The 20,835-nt window shown below is 38.3% G+C and overlaps 1 protein-coding gene across 2 annotated transcripts in view; it reads right to left on the bottom strand.

Moving 5' to 3' along the window:
• Positions 1-843: 843 nt before the first annotated feature.
• Positions 844-20,835, bottom strand: part of CASP8AP2 (caspase 8 associated protein 2) — a 35,025-nt gene continuing 15,033 nt past the window's right edge. For both annotated transcript variants that reach the window (XM_019496862.2, XM_019496861.2), the window contains exons 7-10: positions 15,335-17,565; positions 8,461-11,428; positions 6,090-6,189; positions 844-3,105 (exon numbers count right to left, since the gene is read on the bottom strand). In XM_019496862.2, coding sequence (XP_019352407.1) covers positions 3,049-3,105; positions 6,090-6,189; positions 8,461-11,428; positions 15,335-17,565 — 5,356 coding nt within the window. In that variant the 3' untranslated portion in view covers positions 844-3,048. The remainder of the gene's footprint in view (positions 3,106-6,089; positions 6,190-8,460; positions 11,429-15,334; positions 17,566-20,835) is intronic.

Here is a 20,835-nt window from a genome sequence, read left to right as displayed (position 1 = left end):
AGTGAGACTGGGATGGACCCAGCAGCACTTAGTCCCCCCCTTGCTCAAACCAGGACTATGCCTCTCTAAACATCCCAGACAAGTATTTAGAATCTTTAACAGATTAAGCAAGGATGAAGATTGTACACCCTTTTGAGGTGATTTTCTCTAGTTTTACCATCCTTGGGAAAGGAGCTGACTAAATCAGGGCTGTGCAACCTCCCCCACTCCCAAACCCCCCTCCCTTCCCCCCAAAAAACCCCAAACCTAATTTGTAATCCCCAGGATCTCAATCCAGGAATCACTCCCCCCCCCCCCCCCCCCCCTTTGCTGCTACTGCTGCTGAATGTCTGGACTCCCCTTCCTTCCTGCACTTGTTCCCACCCTTGGACGAAGGATGGTCCACAGGGACAACACAGATGGGCAGCTTGGGAGAGCTGGTGACCCTGCGTAGCAAGGCATCTGGCTGGAGAGGACTATCAAACCTGAATCTTCCATGTTGCAATTTAAGCCTATTCTTTCTGGTCCTGTGCTCTGTGGCATGGAGGACAACAGATCACCACCTTACTTATAACAACTTTTGTATTTGAAGGCAGTCATCAGTCTTCTTTTCTCTAGACTAAATAAACTGCAGTTCTTCCATCCTTTCCTTGTACTTTGTGTCTTCCAGGCCCCTAATCATTTTTGCTGTGCTCCAATTTGTCCAACTTTAATAAAGCGTGGAGCCTAAAACAGGACATGGTGCTCTGAGGCCAGTTTGAATTATGTTTTGCTTATTTCAAGTTGTTTTTGCATCAGTGTGTTGGCTAAGCATGTCCATGCTTACCATTCCTCTTGAAGAAAAGGACAGAACTTCCAGCCTCCTTATTTATAACAGAAGTTGCTTTAATACTGCTGCAAAGCAGTTGCATTTGCCAAACCAATGACCAACAGTTATTCAGACAAATTCCTTTCATTTACCTGAGGTTTCACAAATAAGACTGTAGATTTACATACAGTACTTGTTGCATATATGTATCAAAAATCTTACTGAAGAAATAACTTACAAACAATAGTACAAAACACTCCAAGCCAACATTTGATCAAAAAGAACATAAGTATGTGAACTTTACAAGGTTTTATTTTTTGCATTACTCTTACAGTCAGCAAACTGTTTTATAGAAAATAAACTTGGAGTTTATCATATTTAAAAATTATCTTTGGCTAAACAAACTCACTCTCTCTCTCTCTCTTTACACACACACACACCTGCACCCACGCACATACAATATTTTACACAAAGAAACCTGTACACGTACTTACAATAGGCATAACATTTTAAAAGTGTTTCACAATTTACAAAAAAGGAATCCAAGTCAGAACTGAAACAGTCATCTTTTTCCACTTAAAGCAGAGGAAAAGCTGAGTAGAGAGAAATAGGGTTTTTTAAACAACAAAATCTTGCCTGCTTCCGGGAGAGGAAGGAGGCAACATTGAAAGACATTAACTTCTTGTTAGTGCCTTTTGTTCTGTAAGGGTGCATGTTAAAAAGAAAAGTGCCCTGACAAACTTTGAGCAAGCAAACAAAACTTTGCAATTTGTATAGGTCCACAGAGTTGTTAATCTGTTTAATCTCCAACAGGTTAAACAATTGCCACAAATAGTTTTTAGGACAAAACAGGGGCAATCTCCTATTAAAACATCATTAGGTATTGCTTGCATGCCTCAAAGACAAACATTTGATAAATCAAAAGCAATACAATTTTAGAAGCAAGTATGCAAGACTGAAGGAGACATCACAACCTATGTTTAAATAATTCCTTATTGTTAACTTTGTCACAACTGTCATCTAAAACATAGATTACATGCTTTCTGTCAATACGGTACTCATGACTCCACAGGTAACACCTGAAGGCTTAATAAAAAAAAGGCCTATCAAGGAATAATTTAAACAGTCCAGCAGACTTTCACCTCCAGTACATTACTTCCTGTCCATATGGATTTAGTGGCAGAGGAAAAGAAAGATGTACGGGTAGCTTAATAAGTTTTAACTGATTATTTCTGAGGGGGTGTAGGGGGAAGATGGAAGCTAAAGTAAACTGTAAATATCATAAACCAATAAAACTGAAATGTTGAGACTTTAAGGATGACAACACACACAATTAGACATCTTATTCTAAGAAGTAACTTTGAAAAATGGACACAGAGCTGTCAAAATATTTTAAGTTTGAAAGTACTTTGAAAGCTGTAGTCAACAAGTTCTGACAGGGTTTGCTTTTTAATTGCTGTTTGGGGAAAGGGCTTCCCCCTAGTCAGTAAACATGAAATCACACTTTATAGGTAATTGCACAAGTCTGTTTCTAAACCACTTAAGTCATTAAGTAATGCACATTCAATTTGATCCAAAAAGTCTGAGGAAGGGGCTATGTTAATGAGCATTTTTCAGAAGTTAATTAGAAAGTATGTCCCTTAATGTGAAATTCAGTTATTTGAGAAACTATATTTAGCAATATTTCTATGATAAAACTGCATTATTTTAAAGGGAAAAGCACAATGTCCTATCAAACATTTGACAGTATTCTGATGCTTCTAACAGATGTAACTTCGCACATTTGTCATTTGCTAGTTGAGGGCAGATTTCTTGAAAAGTAGGCTCCAAGCAGTCCTTCAGGTTTTTAAAATCCATGTTGTCATACAGAACATTTTAGCAGGTGTAACCAGTGTCATTACTTTCATTTGACCGCATAAGTTTTCGTGGTTATGTAACAAGTTTCAATGACAGGAATCTCCATCATCTTAAACTGACTCTGCTACATTTGTACATGCATTTTCTTCTTCAACCAGCTTTGTTTGTTTTAGTTCCCCCCATCTATTGAGAAACTAAAAGAATGGAAACTATTGCTTACTGAAATATGATAAAACATTTCAACAGTATGTAAAAAGATAGTTTACATGAACAGTTAACAGTTTAATGAACTCTGTATTCTGACTTGGATACCTCCAGTGGTACCACAATCTGTGTGTACTTGTGCAGTTCTTCATTGCTGATGACAGCTAAACCCTGTACAACAAGAGCAGCTTCCTTATTAATTACTTGTATTTTGACTTTTTGAACAGCTTCATTAACTGCTTGAACCTTTCAGAAACCTAAGGAGGAGGGGAAAAAGATCACATTAGTAAAGTTCTGGATTTCAATATGTAACATCTCAGATTAATCCTACAGTACTAGAACATTAACCTGACTTTCATGGGTTTTGATACGCTCACCTTTTCCTAGTTCCAATTTGCTTTTGCAAGATTTTATAGGAGGTTTCAAAAGGGCTTATGAGATTTCGGAGCAGAATCCCAAAGAAAAGCTAATGCAAATCATACTCCAAGACTCCTGCACGATTTAGAAAAATCCTACACCTTCACACTTTTTAGAAGCCCTTAGTGTCTAGCTCGCTGGCTGAGACTCAAAACAGCTGAAGCTTAGTGCTAGGTTATTTGAACATAACAATCCTCCAAGACTTACAAGAGAAAATGAAAACATCAAATATTTGAAACCTGCAAATTGTAACTGGAGGATGGATTCAAAATTTAAACTAATTTCTCCAAAAGAAAGTATAATGTGTTTTACTAGACTACTGACAGATGTTCAATTTAAGGTGCAATGGTAAGCGGGCAAAGTAATTTGTTATTTCATGGCTTATTCCATGCTCTATTTATAACCACAGTAATGGTTTTATTGTGCCATTAACTGCATAAATGTATGGCTGGGTTGCTACTTAAGATGTAATTAACCAGTTAATCACATCTTAAGTGTAAAGTCTGCCAGGGGCTACAGTCACTCTCCACCTCTTAGAGCATCTGGCGATTCAGGTTTTAGCTAACCCAGTCATTCCACAGAAATGGAATCCTCTGTAGAGGGGACTTATTCCTTCAGGAAGTCCTCACTCTGGTAAAATCGGTGGATCCATTGGTCATTCATAGGAATAATGCTTTGTCGGATCAGTTTCTAAGTTCTTTTAAGACATTTAAAGGGTTTTTACACACACACACACACACACACACACACACACACACACACACACACACACACACGTAATTTTGGAGCAATATTGACAGATAATTTAGAAGTACAAATAATAGAAGCCAAAAATGCATGTGCATGTGTTGGAGAGGTAAAGGTCGGGGAGAAAAGTGATACCACAAAGCCTAATCTCCAAACACAGAATGTGGGTTAAGACCCAGGGCCAAATCCTACTCAACCTATTAGGTATGCTAGCAAAATCCTCTTCTATCCCATGTCCTTTAGAATCCATGAATACATCTTTTATGATAACCTTCTGTTATCTTAGTAGAGTAGCTAGGAGGAAGAAGACTCCCACCCACCTTTTGAGTTACAAGTTTTTCAAGGACTCAAGCAGGACAGAATGAGGTCACACTTAGGTGTCTATGTTCACTTAGGCACCTAATAGGGGCACTGGGATCTGACTGCCAGTCTTTAAACCCATATTTCATAATGGGAAGTTATACAAACTTAATTCAGTCTAAACTGTATTGACATGTTGGAAATCATGTAGAGTACTACACTACTAGATGCCATTTTTCATTTTATTCTGGCTCTGTCCTTATCATTCAATATATCTGAACCTTATAAATTATTTGTTTTCTGGTTGTATGTGAGCACCCCAGAGAAGATCACATCCTATTGACACAGCCTATAAACTTAGTAGAACTTTGTGTCAACAGTGATAAATTCCTTGATGATGCAATATTTCCCATAAAAAAAAGGCTTTATGTTGTGTTGGGTTTTTTTGAGAGACCCTATTATCAAGGGACTATGTGTTTGTGTAATATTATAACACTGTCTATATGTGAAATTAAAAGAAAAAGACCTGGGTAGCTCAAATATCAGGACCAGGAGGAAATCCTAGAAATGCTAGATATATATGCTATTTTTATGCTATTACATAAAAAGCTGTGATGAAAGACAACTTGCTAAAGTCAAGAGTGATAGCAATCTTGAGAAAAAATAAACAGACAACACAGCTACTCTATCTTCTATATGTACCCCCAACTTAACGTTAAAACGTTTACAAATGCAGGACTAGCTTGTGATCAATTAAGTGGAGATCATGCCTCACTTAATTAGGAAAGAGCCTGTGCAAGCTCCTGCCAAAATTGAGTACAAGTGCCACTACAAAGTGGCTCACTCATAGAAGAAAATCAGAGTTGAGGTCAAGAGAAGGGAAAAGATGGAACAATGGCTTTGACCTGTCCAGACAACAATCAAATCCATAGGACAGGACTGGAGAACTGTGCTGCACCCATTTTTTTTTTGTTTTGATACCCAATGTCTCACTTGTGGGACAGGAGGCAGGTTTAGACTACAATCATGTCACTAGGACTTCACCGATAAAATGATCGTAAGTGGAGGCACACAAGCCCTTTCTTCAAAGCATGAGACCTCTGGTAAGCCCTATTCCTTTTAACTTGCTGCAATCTGTTTAGTTGTTTGTCCATACGTTAATATTGCTTACTGCCCAGGGAGCTTAAGAAGTTGTGTAAGTATCATGGCACTGACAGTTTTTAACTCTAGAAGATGCTTGTGATGAAGGTAACCTGAATGTGGATTCTGTACAATTGGGTACAATGTTCTAAAGGCAGGCAGACTTGTTATGGAGAAAATAGGCATTGTCTTAGTCTGGCCTGCATCTGAGAGGAAAAAAAATGTATACATATATCCCCAGAAGTGCAGTACTTAAACATGACCTTTCAAATCAGCTTTACTCCAAGCATATCAGAGAACAGAAGAAAAAACTTCATGAAAAATATTTTTCAGTTAAACTTTGAAATCACTTTTTTACTCTCTTTACGATTATGTACATTTTTAACCCGACAAAAAAGATGTAAAGCTTTCTTGTTATAGCCTCAAGTTGCCCTGTTTTCTCTTACTGCTAACTCAGCACCAGAAGCAGGGTTTGAGAGATTCCTCTTCCAAACCCCATCAAAATGCTTATGACAAAAATAATTCCTCATTAGCACTAACTGACACCCCTGACATTTAGTGCTTATGTCAGTACTCCTGGGCAATTAGAAACAGAGACATATGGTTTCTCATAAAAGAATAAAAATTAGTTACATACCTGATTTGGGCTTTTGTTCAACCTAGCAGCTACGGAAGCAAATGTTTTTCCTGATGGTCCTTTTTTCTGACACGCCAATAGAATTTCTCGGTCATCATTTCTGCAATTAAAATATGAGATTAAATGACTTCCAACACCTGCATAAGAAGTCACATTATTCCCAAATATAGCTCACAACAGTGGCTCTCCCTTTTACTGAGGCAAGGCAGTGATGCTGTGGCAGGCACATACCAGGTAACCAGCTCTCACTCTCTTCCTTTAATGGGATAATAGGATAATGCATTGAAGTTAAACCACCCCAAAACTAAGGGATAGATCCTTATAAAGACTTTGGTCTGAAAGTGGGTAACAGTTGAGATGTAGATGCCCAAATTAAAATCGCCATAATCTGCAAAACTCTCTTGCTCAGCTGCTGCCTAATCCTGGAGATGACAAATTACTAAACACATCAGTTTTCTGCTAGTAAAGTTGCTCAGATGCTTAAAGGTCACCTTTTGAGCATATTCAGAAATACATGTCTTAACAGTGCTGAGCAGCTCTGCACACAGCTCACGTTAGTCCCATCAGGAAGCTCACTTCTTCACTGATCTTGCCTTTAAATCTTAATCTGGTAGGTATCCTTTGAGCAGGTCTCAGATTGGACTGAACAGCCTACTCCTCAATTCCCAACCCCACCCTGCCTTTTATCCAAGTATAGGAGACCTAGGTACTATTTCCTGCTATACCTTAGAAGAATCAAACACATTATCTTCTGCTGCTCATGAGAAAACTTGTAGTATGACATTAAGGGTATTGGGTTGAAGCAGTTCAATCTTCCGCTGAAGTATTTCCACTTAGTACAAAATAATTAAAAATTCACCAGAATGGAAACAGGTATACAGAGAATTTATGTGCAGGAGTATGAACATGTACACAACAGCAAGCATAATTCCATACTGTAGCAATTACAGCAATCACCTGGGGAAGGTGAGATCTATGCACCAGTTACTACTCCCAATAACCATTTTACTGTTTTAAAAAGGTAACTGTTTAACCACTGAAGCAGGAATTGAAACATAGGACTCTCACCAGCAAATAAGTGTTCAAATGATAAGCTATATAATCATTCATGCCACTGCAGTCAATATCACCTCTTCCCTCTGGCTTTTTTGAAACACAGGATGGATTTCTCATTTCTTCAAAGTTCAAAGTAGTTGTGAAAAGTCAATTGTTTGGGAAGCCCTTGAACACAATACTACAAATACCAAAATAACTGTCCAGTTTTTAATTATTCCGAAAGTACACAAGAGCTCACATTTTGCGAAATGGATTCATATGATTGACAAGATAGCCAAAGAAACATTTCATACTCTTATGAGTTAGTTCAAAAGGGAAGAAAGGTTCAGGCTTCTGAATTAGACTATATTTTGTAAATGAGAACTTCTTAAATCTTTAACATGTATACTTATTTCAATATTTGTTTTTTAAAACCTGTTCCTGCAAGTGTACTGATAAGATTTCTGAAGAACCAGTATAAAATTTAAATGGAAACAAAACAGATTTAGAAAAGTTTAAGATGAAACTCGGGAGTCTATTAACATGGGTTGGAGTGTTCCTGCAGCCATGAAGGTCCAGGAAGCATCTTGGATGCAAGGATCTTTTACAATACATCTTTTACCAGACCAACTGCATAATTTGGAGAGACACTGGACAAGTTTTGGGACATGAAGTGTCCTTCCTTTGGTCACCCCAACGCCTGAAACCTTGTCTAACTTGTCCCAACTATGGAATTAGTCCAATAAAAGATATCACAAAAAATTCTTGCCTCTTGAGCCTGTTAAATCCAAATGTTTTTTTAAAAATAGGTCTTAATGTTGGGGAAAGGGTAAGTCAGGAAATTGGTTATTGGATATAGAACCCTTATCAATTAGGCTATTAGACTGATCCTAATACAGGTAAATCACTGAAAATCTTGACCTTCCATTGGCTGCTTAGTGTATTACATGAAATCTTTTATGGATTTAGACCAGTTGCCACTAAACAAACATACATCTGAGAGGGGGGAAAAAACCAAAAACAAATGATCTACTGGTATCTTTACTTGTCACTTTCAGAATAGAGATTATGGACTAAAAGGGTCTGGAGATCACAATACTCTCCCAACCTAAAGAGCTTTTCCCAAGCAAGGTTAATGTAGCCTCAACCTATAGTAACATAGGAAGTAATAGCCTACATTTGCTACCTGTATAATACCTATATTAATTCTACAGAAACAGGAAATTCCTGTTTCCTACTAAATAAATTGACTTTTAAACCCATTCTTCAAAACTTTCACACTTCTTCCTTATGGGAAAAAAAAAAAAAAAACACACCACCCTGTTGATCTTCTTACCTTGTCCAAGAAACCACAACTTCTCCCTTCTTTTTAATGATGTTTTTGGCATATAGACCAAGTGATGATATGGAAGAAGCTGAACTGGAAACTGTAGAATCTTTGTACTGTGGCAATTCATTCTTTGTACTAGTAGGTGTCTTGAGAGGTAAACCGCTTTCTCCAGAGATCATACTATTTTTATCATTTCCTTCACTGGAAGATTCAGTTTCTTTTCTTTGTCTCTTTGAATTGGAACTGTCTGGTAAAGACTCCCTTTTCCTTTTTTTGCTAGCTTTATCATTAAGGCTTGTGTGATATCCCAGCTCATTGACCTTTGAAGTGGATTTGGTTTCAGGATTGCACTTGCTTGCTATGGTCTCACTGGAAAGGTCTTCTGTTAAATCTATGTATGTTTTAACATTGCACCCTGAATGTTCTTCTTTATCACCTAGACTTGAACTTCTTGCATGAGTTTCTGGATTTTTATGATTTAAAGTGGATTCCAGAGAAAGATTACATGAATCTGATTCATTTTCATTGCCAGTATCTTCTGTCAAGCGCGTGTATGTATCAACACCACCTTCCAAGGGAAGAGCAGCTTCTGATCTAATAGTTATTTCACTTGTGCTTTCAAGCACTTTCAGTTCATCAAGCTGAGGCAGCTTACTGTCTTCACTTACATTTTTATTTCTACAGCTATTTTTGTTTGATGGCTCACTAATGGATTTAAGTAAGTCAGGAATTTCTTCTTTTCCAACAGCATTACGTGGCTTCTTAAAAGGCTCAAGCAAAGCAGGACTCTGTTCTTGTCCAATGTTGACATTATGCAGCTCATCAGTGTTATTCAGATGTATTCGAGGCTCTATTTTTTCCTTGACAGTTGCACGTATGATACACTGATGATCCATTTTCATTTTGGCAGATTCAGTTAGTTCCTTTTCATTCTTTGTTACAGTTGCCGGGGACTCCTCTGTTCGAGTAGTCTGTTCAAGGATTTGCGATGCAGACGGCACTGCACGCCTTATCTTAACAATGAAATGATCATTGGATTTCTCCATTATTACTGCTTGCATTGGCAGGCTGGGGTGACAGTGAAAGCCAGGAGCAGCAGGCCGACCTGTCCATGAAGAAGAACAACTTGATCTACTACTTGAGTTATCAGATTCTAAAGCCAAATGAATGTCTTGTTCAGTGGCATCTTCCTCCTCAAGAAGAGCATCTTCACTATAATGTGCACTAAGAACTCCTTCAGGAGTGGAGCTGGATACATTTTCAGGTTTCAGAAAGCTAAGGTGAGCATCTGATTTCAAAGGTGATGGAATAGTTAAAGAAACTGCTAGATCTTCAAGAAGGATAGAGGAAACAACCGACTTATTCTTTTGTAAATTGCATTCATCATCTTTGCCTGAAGTTGCATTTGTGGGAACCTCAAACATACAGCTTTCATCCAGAATATCTGGATCAACTGGGATCTGAAGTCTAGATGATAAAGATGAGACTCTTACAGGTGAAACCACAGGCCAACTAATGTCTTCTAAAGGTCGAGGTTCCATACAGACCTCCTTTGGAAGCACTTCTTCTATAACAGGAACAGGATTATTTCTGTATTTATGACTTTCTAGAATCCGTTTCTCTGGTGTCCGAAACTCCCATTGATTTCTATCAATATTGGTAATGTTTTTTTCCAAAAGATCAGAGCCTTGCAACAGACTTTTGAATATCTCACCCATTTGAGCATCACTCACCAGATTAAATGTAAGGCTAGATGTCTGTTGTTCTGTGAGAAGTTCAAAACTAAAATCAGACTTGTTAGCATCTCTGGCTATGTGTAAACTTTCCTTTTCAAATATCGTGCCTTTGAATGGAGTTAGAGTACCTTGTAAGCCATTTTCCTTTGGAGGTTGCACTTTGGTTTGGGAGATCCTTGTATTATCAATGACATTAAAATATTTTGTAACTGCACTTTTTGGTCCATCTACTTTATTTTTGTCATCGTGAGACTTAGATGATTGATAACTTGGTTTAGAAAGGACATAGCCTTCAGGCTTTTGAGATCTGGCTTTTAGGACCTTTTTCTTGGACTTCTGTAAATCCGCTTTATAAGACATTTTATGTTTTTGTTTAGTTACTATTTCAAGCTTTCCTTCATCACTCTCACTTCCTACACTTACTGCATCACAAAGCTTTACTATAATCCTCCTTATCTTTTCAAATAAGTAATCAAGTTGTTCATCCACAAACTTCCACAGCTGCTTTTTCATATCTGATAGGTTTTGTTCAAAGAGACGATCTACTGTTGCATTCTTTTTAACTTGCTTAAGTTTGGATTCTATAGTGTCACAAAGATTCAGTTTTAAAGTATCACCTAATTTTGACATCTTGGAAAAGTTCAGGTACTTTATCAATGATGTAAAATTCAAAATGGCTGATTCTATAATTCTGTGAAAGTGCTGAACTGGGAAATGTATCTTGAACTTCATATAATTTTTCCTTATCTGTTTTCGTATAGCTCGCAACATCTGCATAATTTCTTGTACCGTAGAGGGTTCAACAATAACTTGAACTATTTTCTCAAGGCACGTAATACTCACTGTTTTACTTTTTTTCATTTCCTTTGAGGATTTGGTCCTGATTTTATATTTTTCCCTACTTCTTTTAAAGCTGTCTTTTTCAGAAACTAATTTTCCATTATCTTCAGTACAACATGCAGTTTTATTCATTTGGTTACATGGACTGCTGGTCAAATTACGTGTTTCAGGAGAAGCTCTTGCTCTTGATTTCTTACTATTTTCACAGTTTCTAGCTGGTGTAGGTTCTTCATCCTCACTTACAATTTCCCCTTCTTCTAGTTCATCAGAGGATGTGTTCAGCTGGGACTCCATCTCCAAGTGTTCATCAGGTGTAGAAACTGGCTTTTGATTTTCTTTGTTCACCTCATTTGACAGGTTCTTTGAGGAACAGACAACTGCATTTTCACCAATTAAATCTATAAAGAGAAAATAGTGTGTTAACAACCCAGAGACACACAGAAGGTAGATATTTTGAAGAAAGGCAGAAGACTCGGTTATTTAAGTGTTCACTTCGAACAGAAGGTAGCAGTTTAGAATAGTCTGTTTAGAATGATCAGCTCTACTCAGTATGGTTGATCTTGAAACGTGACAGTTAATAGACAATATTCTTCAGAAAGTAGTTTACAGATAAAGCACTACAACTGACATTAGGCTTTAAGCTTATAAGCCAACAGCAACTGCTTACAGAGATTTCACTAAGTGAACATGTTGTGGTCTACAAAGAACCATATTGTTTCTTAATGAAACTCAGTAATTCCTATTATTTTGGACTTTTCCCCGTGTAGTTATTTGTTATGATTACACTGTACAAGATTGCATTTTTTATATTAACTACAACTATCATAGATTAAATCGGAGCTCTATAAAAAAAAAAATTTCTTTTCCTTAAGAGTTTTAACTAAAAGGTCAAAACATGCAGAATAAATCAGTTACTTACTTTTGCATTCTGTTATCACTTTAGAACTGCCAGATGTGATCTAGTGTTTCCTTGTGGCCTTAAAAGTGTTCAAATCTACCCAATAAGAGATTAAATCCCATCATGCCATACAATGCAGATGGTAAGTTTGTAGCCCCGGAGCTAATAGCTTAAGAAAAAAAGAGGACTCCATTTAAATACCTTTAAATGGAACTTCTATTAATTTTGGAAGACCTTTACCTTAATTGTTTGATTTACAGGAACAGGGGAGGTGAGAGGGATAAAAAGATTTTTTTATGGACTAAACTAAAAATTGTGATACATTTCTCTTAACAAAATTAAAAGAACCTATACCTCTTAGACACTCTCTCTCTTTATTTTTACCCTGCTTATACTTGATTTAATGCCATGTTACAAAAAAGGAGGCAACAGCAACCCCAGCAAAAATATAGTAGCACCTGAATGTGGAAAATAATAAGCAGCAGATACTATTTGATTAATTAATTATGTTAAACACTTTGCAGATCTGTATATTGCTGTAGAAGCAACAAAAAAAAAAAAAAAAGGAACTAGTCCTCAAGTCTGAGAAACAGAGTTCCATAATGACACAATGGTCACATTGACTTTTGCAGAAAGCATGTGATTATGAAAAATGTTGTTATACACATGAAATGAGCTAGAACTCTCTCTTCAAGGAACAAACTAAACATTCCAATAAAATACTAACAGAAAGCTGAAGTTAAGACAATCCATAAACCAGGAAATTCAGACATGGGATTACCTACTATTTCCACACGCTTATGTTGTTATTGTACCTATGTTCCTATTCCCCATTATATCTATGCGTCAGAAGAGAGTTTTTATTTGTTTCACCACCTCTCTAGGTAACCTGTTCCAGCACTCGAATACCCTCCTTGTAAGCCAGTTCTTCCTAATATCCAACCTCAGCTTCCCTTGCTGCAACTTGAGCCCACTGCTCCTTGCTCCGTTGTCTGCCACCACCGAGAACAGGCTAGTCCCATCCTCTTTGCAACCCTCCTACAGGAAGTTCAAGGTTGCTATTAAATCCCCCCTCAGTCTTCTCCAGACTAAATGAGCCCAGTGCCCTCAGCCTCTCCTTACAAGTCATGTCCCCCAGACACCCAACCATTTTTACTGTCCTCTGCTGGACTCTCTTCAAAGTGTCCACACCCTTTCTGTAGTGGGGGACCCAAAACTGGACACAGGACTCCAGATGTGGCCTCCCCAGTGCTGAATAGAGGGGAAGAATCACTTCCTCTGATCTGCTGTCAACGCTCCTACCGACGCAGCCCAGGATGCCATTAGCCTTCTTGGCAACAAGGGCACACTGCTGGCTCCTATTCAGCTAATTATGTACCCCAGTGCTTTATGATTAGTGATCAAAATTCTCCTTTACTTTAATCCCAACTCATATTTATATATTTATATAAATTAGGGTTGGAAGGGACCTCAGGAGGTCATCTAGTCCAACACCCTGCGCAAAGTAGGACCATCTCCAACTATATCATCCTAGCCAAGGCTTTGTCTAGCCAGGTCTTTAAAACCTCCAAGGATGGAGATTTCACAACCTCTCTGGGTAGTCTGCTCCAGTGCTTTAACTACCCTCCTAGTGAGAAAGTTTTTCCCAATATCTAATCTAAACTTCCTATGCTGCAACTTGAAACCGTTGCTCCTTTTGTTCTCTGCCACCGAGATGGTATACAAATGTACATTCAAATTGATTTAATTAAGAGAAATAATGGCCTTTTCAGCTAGCTTACACCTCTGCAAATTAGGAGAGTCTATACACGCGCAGAGAGGCTGCTCCAATGCGCTGTAATTACAACACATCTGAGCAGACTTGATTAACTGAGTGTGCTGGAGTGTGGTAATTGCCACACTCCAGAGTCACATATATTAGTGTACCCATGCTGAAAAATGGTGACAGGGGCGCTTTAACTGAAGCTCAATCAACAAGCTTTAGTTAAAGCGCCCCTACCACCACTGTTCAATGCAAGGACGCTGATACATGTGATGCTCTGGGCACTTTAATTACAGTGGCTCTCGGAGCTGTTCTAATTAAAGCGCACCCCCCCCCCCCCCCCCACAGCCTCCCATAGCATATCTATACGCACCCATGAGATCAAAGTTCTAGTTTTGGTTTTCCTTGTAGACTAATCACTTAGGCCTATAGACTTAAATGTATTTTGATACTTAAAATTTTGAACAGTCACTTGTAAAAGCTCCTTTAAGCACTAATTTGTACTTTAGGCACCTAAATAATTTTAAAACCTGGTCTTTAGTGCTTTGTCCCAGTTTCCCAAATTAGCTTCAGTAGTATCTGTTTTAATTCAGAAAATGGTCCCCACCTTTGAAAAGTTGTTAGGCAAAAATGAAAAACAGAAATATATTAGTCAAATTCCAAAACAGTCAGATTCTGAAATGCCACAATGCCAGGCTTCTATTCTGTTCTCTAGGCAAAACTTCCTTGTTGGACACTTCCCATGACGGGCCAATCTCTTCTTCTGAAGGGGGAATATATTATAACAGCTGCACGGTCACAATGTTTTATAAGATGATGTCAAACTGCAGTCTGATTCACAAGGAAATGGCAGCATAAAGTACCAGAATTGCATTGAAATTGAAAATATTTCTGGTTTGGGTCTGAATATTTTGGTTTGTAACCACTCCATTTTTCAGTAACAGCGGCAAAAACAAATTAAATCGATGCAAATTGTTTTTTGCTGACTTTTCATTTGATCAAAACAAGTTTCCTGCTGAAGAAGAGTTCAATAGAAAAAAAAACTTTCAACTACCTCTAGGTATTACTTACTATTTATGCCCTACATACTTGGCTTTTGGGAGGCCTCCTTCGAAAATACTTAGAGATCAGTAAGATCTCGGAACATAAGAAGCCACAGAAATCTAAAAGGGGTCATAGATTTACTAGTAAGAATTCCATAATTTAATTTGCTTTCAGTCTTCATTTAAAATAGTTTAAATCTGTTAAAAAACATTAATGAAAATACATGCAAAGAAACACACAAACGCACTGTTACATAATGAAAGAACCTGCACATATACCTTGTAGAATCAAAGTTAAGATGATCACCAAAATATAACATCAATTTTTATGTATCAGTTTCTTTCAACTAAAATTCTAGTTACGCATGAGTGTAGACTCGTAAGCATTAATGTCTAATTGGCTACAGGCGTTTCATTTTGCAAAGACTCCAGTATGAAGTACACATGCAAAGGGGACAGATGGAAAGGAAAAAGCCCGTGACAGCTCAAAAAGAAATATATTCTCAGGATTTAAATCTAAGAAAAGCTTAATTATACTTTCCATTAATGCATTATTTTAGATATTCAAGCAAAGAACTTAGACAAAAATAGATACGAATACCTTTATTACAGCTTTTCACAAGTCCTTTGCAAGGACTTTCCATCTTAAGTGCTTTAGCCAAGGGTCGCATAGGACTGCTCAGTGGGCTGATTGCCTTTGGAATATACCTCAGGTGATTGAGATCAATGCTCAGTATTGAACTCTCATCTTCAGCAGAAACTGGATTGATTTCTCTTTCTTGAATTTTAGGATCCATCTCCTCACCAACAGAAGATGCAATTACACCTACATCTGTTTCACATAAATTTGGGTCCAGGTTACAAGTATTTTGGTCAATTACTGGAACATCACCATCAAATGGCTGAGATTTATTTATATCATTCTTGTACCGTACAGATTTTGAGATGCTGTCTTCCTCAGCAGGACACGCAAAACTTTCACCAGACAAATGTTCACTCACATTCATGACCTCCATTAAGGAGTCTGATTTCGTTTCTCTATTCTCTGCAACACTGAGAGACTCCATATTATCAGAGGTTATGGTCTCCAACTCATCCAAAGGAATGTTCTCAGGTCTATTTTGATCTACGCAGATCTCTAAATCAGGAGCTGTGCACATTTTATCTGTCTCCTCCATCCTTATTCCAGAGTCAGGCAAGGTCACTGTATCACCAACAGGTAATTCAGACTCAATCCCTTCCAGAGTTTCTGCCAAAGCCTCAGATTCTACCACTTCCAGGGTTTCTGTTAAAGTCTTACTTTCAGTTTTCTCTCTGAACTCAGAAACAGGTGCCACTGGTTCCAAATTTGTTAGAAATGTATTGTCTGGAGCCTGTAATGGTGACTTGGTCTGCTCTGTTGAATCAATACTACTAGGCTGGACAAATACAGGATTTTCTGCTTGTACTGGGGTCTCTGTACTACATTCATCACTGACCTTTTTGGAATCTGTTTCAAGTACATCTGTTTGACAGAGACACTGTTTTTTAGCAGGAGAAAGAGTTAAGTTTAGCTTTTCCATAAAACTCAGCTTTAGGTCTTTGTTTTTTCTCTCAATTTGATTCTCTTTACTTGCATCTATTTGCTCTTTTAAGCCATCTGCAACTTTGGACATTTCTTCTGCTCTAGGCAATTTATTTCTTTCGTTTCTTGTAGCATCTGTAGCTTTCTTGTATTCTTTTGAAGGCTCATGTGAAACCTCTTTTGTTACTTTTCTTTCACTTCTAGAATGTCTGCTTTCTTCCTGACTTTCTTTCTCCCTTTTTCTTCTCTCTTCAGTACGATGTCTCTCAGATTTTGAATGCGTTTCCCATTCATGTCTCCGGCTACTTTCCTTGGAGTGTGAGTATTTGTGTTCTCTGCTGCTGGAAGTAGAAAGTGGGGATCTTCCTTCTCGAGAATTATGATCACTTGTTCCCCTCTCTTTCTTGCAATCTGTCTCCCTTCCTTTTTTACAGTCTTCCGTGTGGCATTTACTTGATTTGTGTGAGCTCCTTGAAGTTTCACTCCTTGAGTGTGGACTATTGCCTCGAGCAAACTTCCTTGGTGGTTCTTTTTGCTTTTCAACTGACTTATTTTTCTGTCCAGAGTTTTTTTCATCTTTATCATATGTTTTAAGGTCCTTTCTATTCATATTTTGTGACCTTTCACTTCTTATATCACCATGAGATTCAACTCTTGTTTGAGATCTCTCCTTAGGGGTGGCTTGTTTCTCCCAAGTAGTATACCTATCTGTTCGGTTTTCTGTGGCTGGACTAGATTTGAGCTTTGTGCTCTTACTTTCTTGCTGCAACTCATTTTTATCTGATTTCTCTGAAAGCATTTGCAACTTCCAATGAGAATCTGCATTCCCTTGTTCACTATCTGTACCATTACTAGTGTTCTGGTATGCATCTCTTTTGTGTCTGTTGTCTTTTCCCCTGCTATACTGTTCACCATTTTTCACTTCCTTTCTTCCCCACGTATTATCCTTGTCAGAACAGTGTTCAGAGTTTGGAGGATGTGTATGGGCACCATCACTGCAATGCTCATCTGAAGGATATCTGAGTAAATATGTTGTAGTTCTTTTTTCTGAATATAGTTTTTCGTTCTCTGAATTGAGAGGTGAATAATTGTGATGTGCATCTTTAGAACAGTCATTTTTCAGTTTATGATCTGACCTTGTACTATCAACTGAAGCAGCTCTGAAATTAGAATCTTTTGATTTATACATGTCTGAGCACCTTCCATTAGTAGATCCTGGAAGGTACGTTCTAGTGTAGTTACTTCGATGATTTGGAAATTCTGAAAGCCTGTTTGTGAACAGAAAGATATATTAGTTTTAAATATTATTTAAATTTAACTAAAGCAAAAAGTCAAATGAAACCTTGGTTTGTTCTTAAATATTTGTTTATATTAATAATTACAAGATAACAAAGCTTAATGTTTCTGGAAAAGATTCCTGTATTACAACATTTGTTTTGCAGAATAAAATATGAAAGTCATTACCCTAAGTTCCTTGACCTTTCATAATTCACAACTCACATCTTTGATGCACTTTCTGAATGCTCAGTCTGAAAGATGGTTTGGCTAAAATGTATATTTAAAAATATACTTTTTACTAAATGAATGTCTAGAAATTTAAAAGAAAAGGACATAGTCAATCTACTTGTCCCCACAAAAACAGATTTTGTGGTGAAATCTCCCATCTGTTCTAAGTATCGGTTTTGTTATTTGAAAAGACCATTTCATTGCCAAGCACTGAAAAGTTATAAGCACCAGGGCCAGGCAAGAGAGGCTGTATCAAATAGATTTAGCCCTAAGATGTACATACACATATAAAAGTAAAATGTCAGAGAGAACTCAACAAATATATTATTCTGCACATAGCAGAGGTGTATTATGATCACACTTGGTCAGAGCAACAAATAAGTAAGCTATTGCAGAAGTGCTCAATCTTTGGCCCACAAGCCAAATGCAGCCCACGAAGCCATTACATCTGCCCCATGGGGCAGGAAATTTGGCAGTGGGGAAGTAGTGGCCATTAATATAGTCAGTTTCCCCACACAAAATTCCCAAACCCCAACACCCACACTGCTGGTCATATCGGGATTGGAGGGCCAGGCCACATCCACAGTGGGCTGGGTTGTGGCTAGGATGTCCTGTGTCCCCCCCTATGTGGCCAGATGGTGCCAAGTGCCCAGGCTAGGATGCCAGATTAGGACCATCAGCAGGATCTAGCCCGCCAGAGAAAAAGGTTGAGCACTACTGAGCTATGATATTTGAAACATGTGGCAAGCAATGAAAAACAAGTAGTAAATTACAATAACTGAGCCTTATCTAGGTCATGTGCTATGGCTGGAAAGTCATCAACAGAAAAACAAATGCATAGCCTATGCAGATTGCACTTGTTAAAAGGTCACAATTAAAATACCTAGCTAAAGACACATACTTTTGTGCCACAACCAATACGTGGCACTCCACGAAAAAGGCATGGCTGAAAGTAAAGCCAAGTTTCTTAACCTCTTGCAACTAATTGTAAAGGGCACTTATAAAAGCACTCCAACAGTAACATGGACCTACTGGCAGGATGTCCATTTTCAGAGAGTCTAACTAGAAACTGAATTAAAGCATTATTTCCAGGTCAAGAACAAATTTGTAGGGAACCAGAAGAGAAACAAGTGTATTCCTCCCAAAGAGAAAGTGAATTTAAGAAGATCTCCCCCTGCCATTAGATTCTATATATAGAAAATGTGTACATTTATTACAATTTTTCCAGATATAGAATCAAATTATTGGATGGTGGTCTTAAATTCATCCCCTACTGCTACACTAGGGAAAGCAGTGGCCGGGGGGGGGGGGGGGGGGGGGGGGGGGGAGGAGGAGGAGGAGGAGGAGGAGTCAGGTAGCCCCCTTGCCTTTGCAGCTTCCTTACTTCTTCCCCTTGCAGCCTTCCTGAACCCCCCTCCCACCGACACAGGCACCACCCCCATATCCAGCTCCTCATAGCCTCTTCTCCCTCCCCACAATCTCCACCCCTTCCTTCCACTCCCCAGTCTCTTCCCTTCCCTTATGCCTCCCTTACTATCAGACACTACTCAGGCTCCATTCTCGCCCTGCCAACCATGCAGCAGTATCAGCACTGCTGACTGGCCAGGCAGCGGACAGAGTTTCCATGTTCTCCATGCCTGGAAGGGAATCCAGTCTGAGCCTGAGAGTAAAGGGAAGGAGAAGGCAAAAGCCAGACACTGCAGAGGGCAAGCACAGGGCAGCAGGAGGCTGCTATGGGTCTGACTCTGGCCCTGACCTGAGCTCAGGGCTTGAATCAGAGCCATGGCAGCCACCTGCAGCCCCCTCTACTTTGTATGCAACTTTAATGAGGGGCTTTCCCCTGCCAATGCTGATTGGGGACACACACACGACACGACACACACCTAATCTTAGATTCAAGTAAATATGTTATATACTTTTTCCCAGAGCATGGGGTATGGTTTTTTTAAGGAAACTGAATTTTAGGAAAAAAAAGTTATTGTGGTTATCTGAAGCTATTTCCCCAAAACCTCCTTCCATTTTTTTTTTGTTTTGTTTTCATTTTGAACTATTTTGCAAGTGTTTCTCACTTTTATTCTTTGCACGTGTGCCTAACTTCTGCTTTGTGCTGGCATTTATTTTTGTCCTCATTTTTATTTAAGTGAAAAACCTGGTCTGAGGTGAAGTCAGACAAGAGTCCATGTAAAAAATTATTTCAGGTTAAGTAAAAATTCTAACTTTTCATATTTTTATGTTAAACATATGAACATAAATATCTTTTATTCCCACTATACATGAAACCTAACTCTGCTACAGTGACTCTCAACCAGGTTTCCGGGCTCTCTGTAGTGCAGCAAGACACTTTGAAGGGTGCCACAAAGTGTGAGGAGACAAGCAGGTAAGTGCAGGCTCAGGCTATTCTCTGCTTGGCCGTTCTTGCACCCACCCCCACTTGACTCCTCTGAAACAAGGTAAGCATTATAATAAATAAGTTAGTGTTTGAAACAGGGTAATATCAATTCACGAAAGTTACGAAGAGGTGCTTTGAGAACCACCAGTCTACCAAAATACAGTCTCTTTTCAGGCCAAGTGAGAGCAGCCTGATGGGACTCTGAAGTATTTGAGCCATTCACCTACAGGTCCATCAAGTCTATAATTTTTGTGCATTTATGTCTGGACTTGTTTTAATTGCAGAAAATCTATGTCCTAATACAGTAGAGAAACATGTCAAAGAGAATAGCATTTCCTCCAAGAGCTAAAGACTATGAAAGTTAGGTAGCCTAGCAATTTAAAAAAAAAAAAAAAAATCACATGAATGCTTACATGCAATGCAAACATGACGGTATCCAAGTAATTTTTAGGAAATCACAGATGAAGAATCCTCCATTTAGCTTTCACTCAGCATTTATGTAAAGTGCCCTATGCACACAGCCAGTATGCTTAATATCAGAATCTGTGATAATTTTGTAATAAATAAATGAAATGGTGATTCTTGTGCAGATTTCTCTTATGATTAAAAAATGATGACTCCTGCCTTCACAGATCTGCCATTG

The sequence above is a fragment of the Alligator mississippiensis genome, chromosome 1, assembly GCF_030867095.1.
Source record: "Alligator mississippiensis isolate rAllMis1 chromosome 1, rAllMis1, whole genome shotgun sequence".
Classification (NCBI taxonomy): domain Eukaryota; kingdom Metazoa; phylum Chordata; order Crocodylia; family Alligatoridae; genus Alligator; species Alligator mississippiensis.
This window is presented reverse-complemented; position numbering and strand designations above follow the sequence as displayed.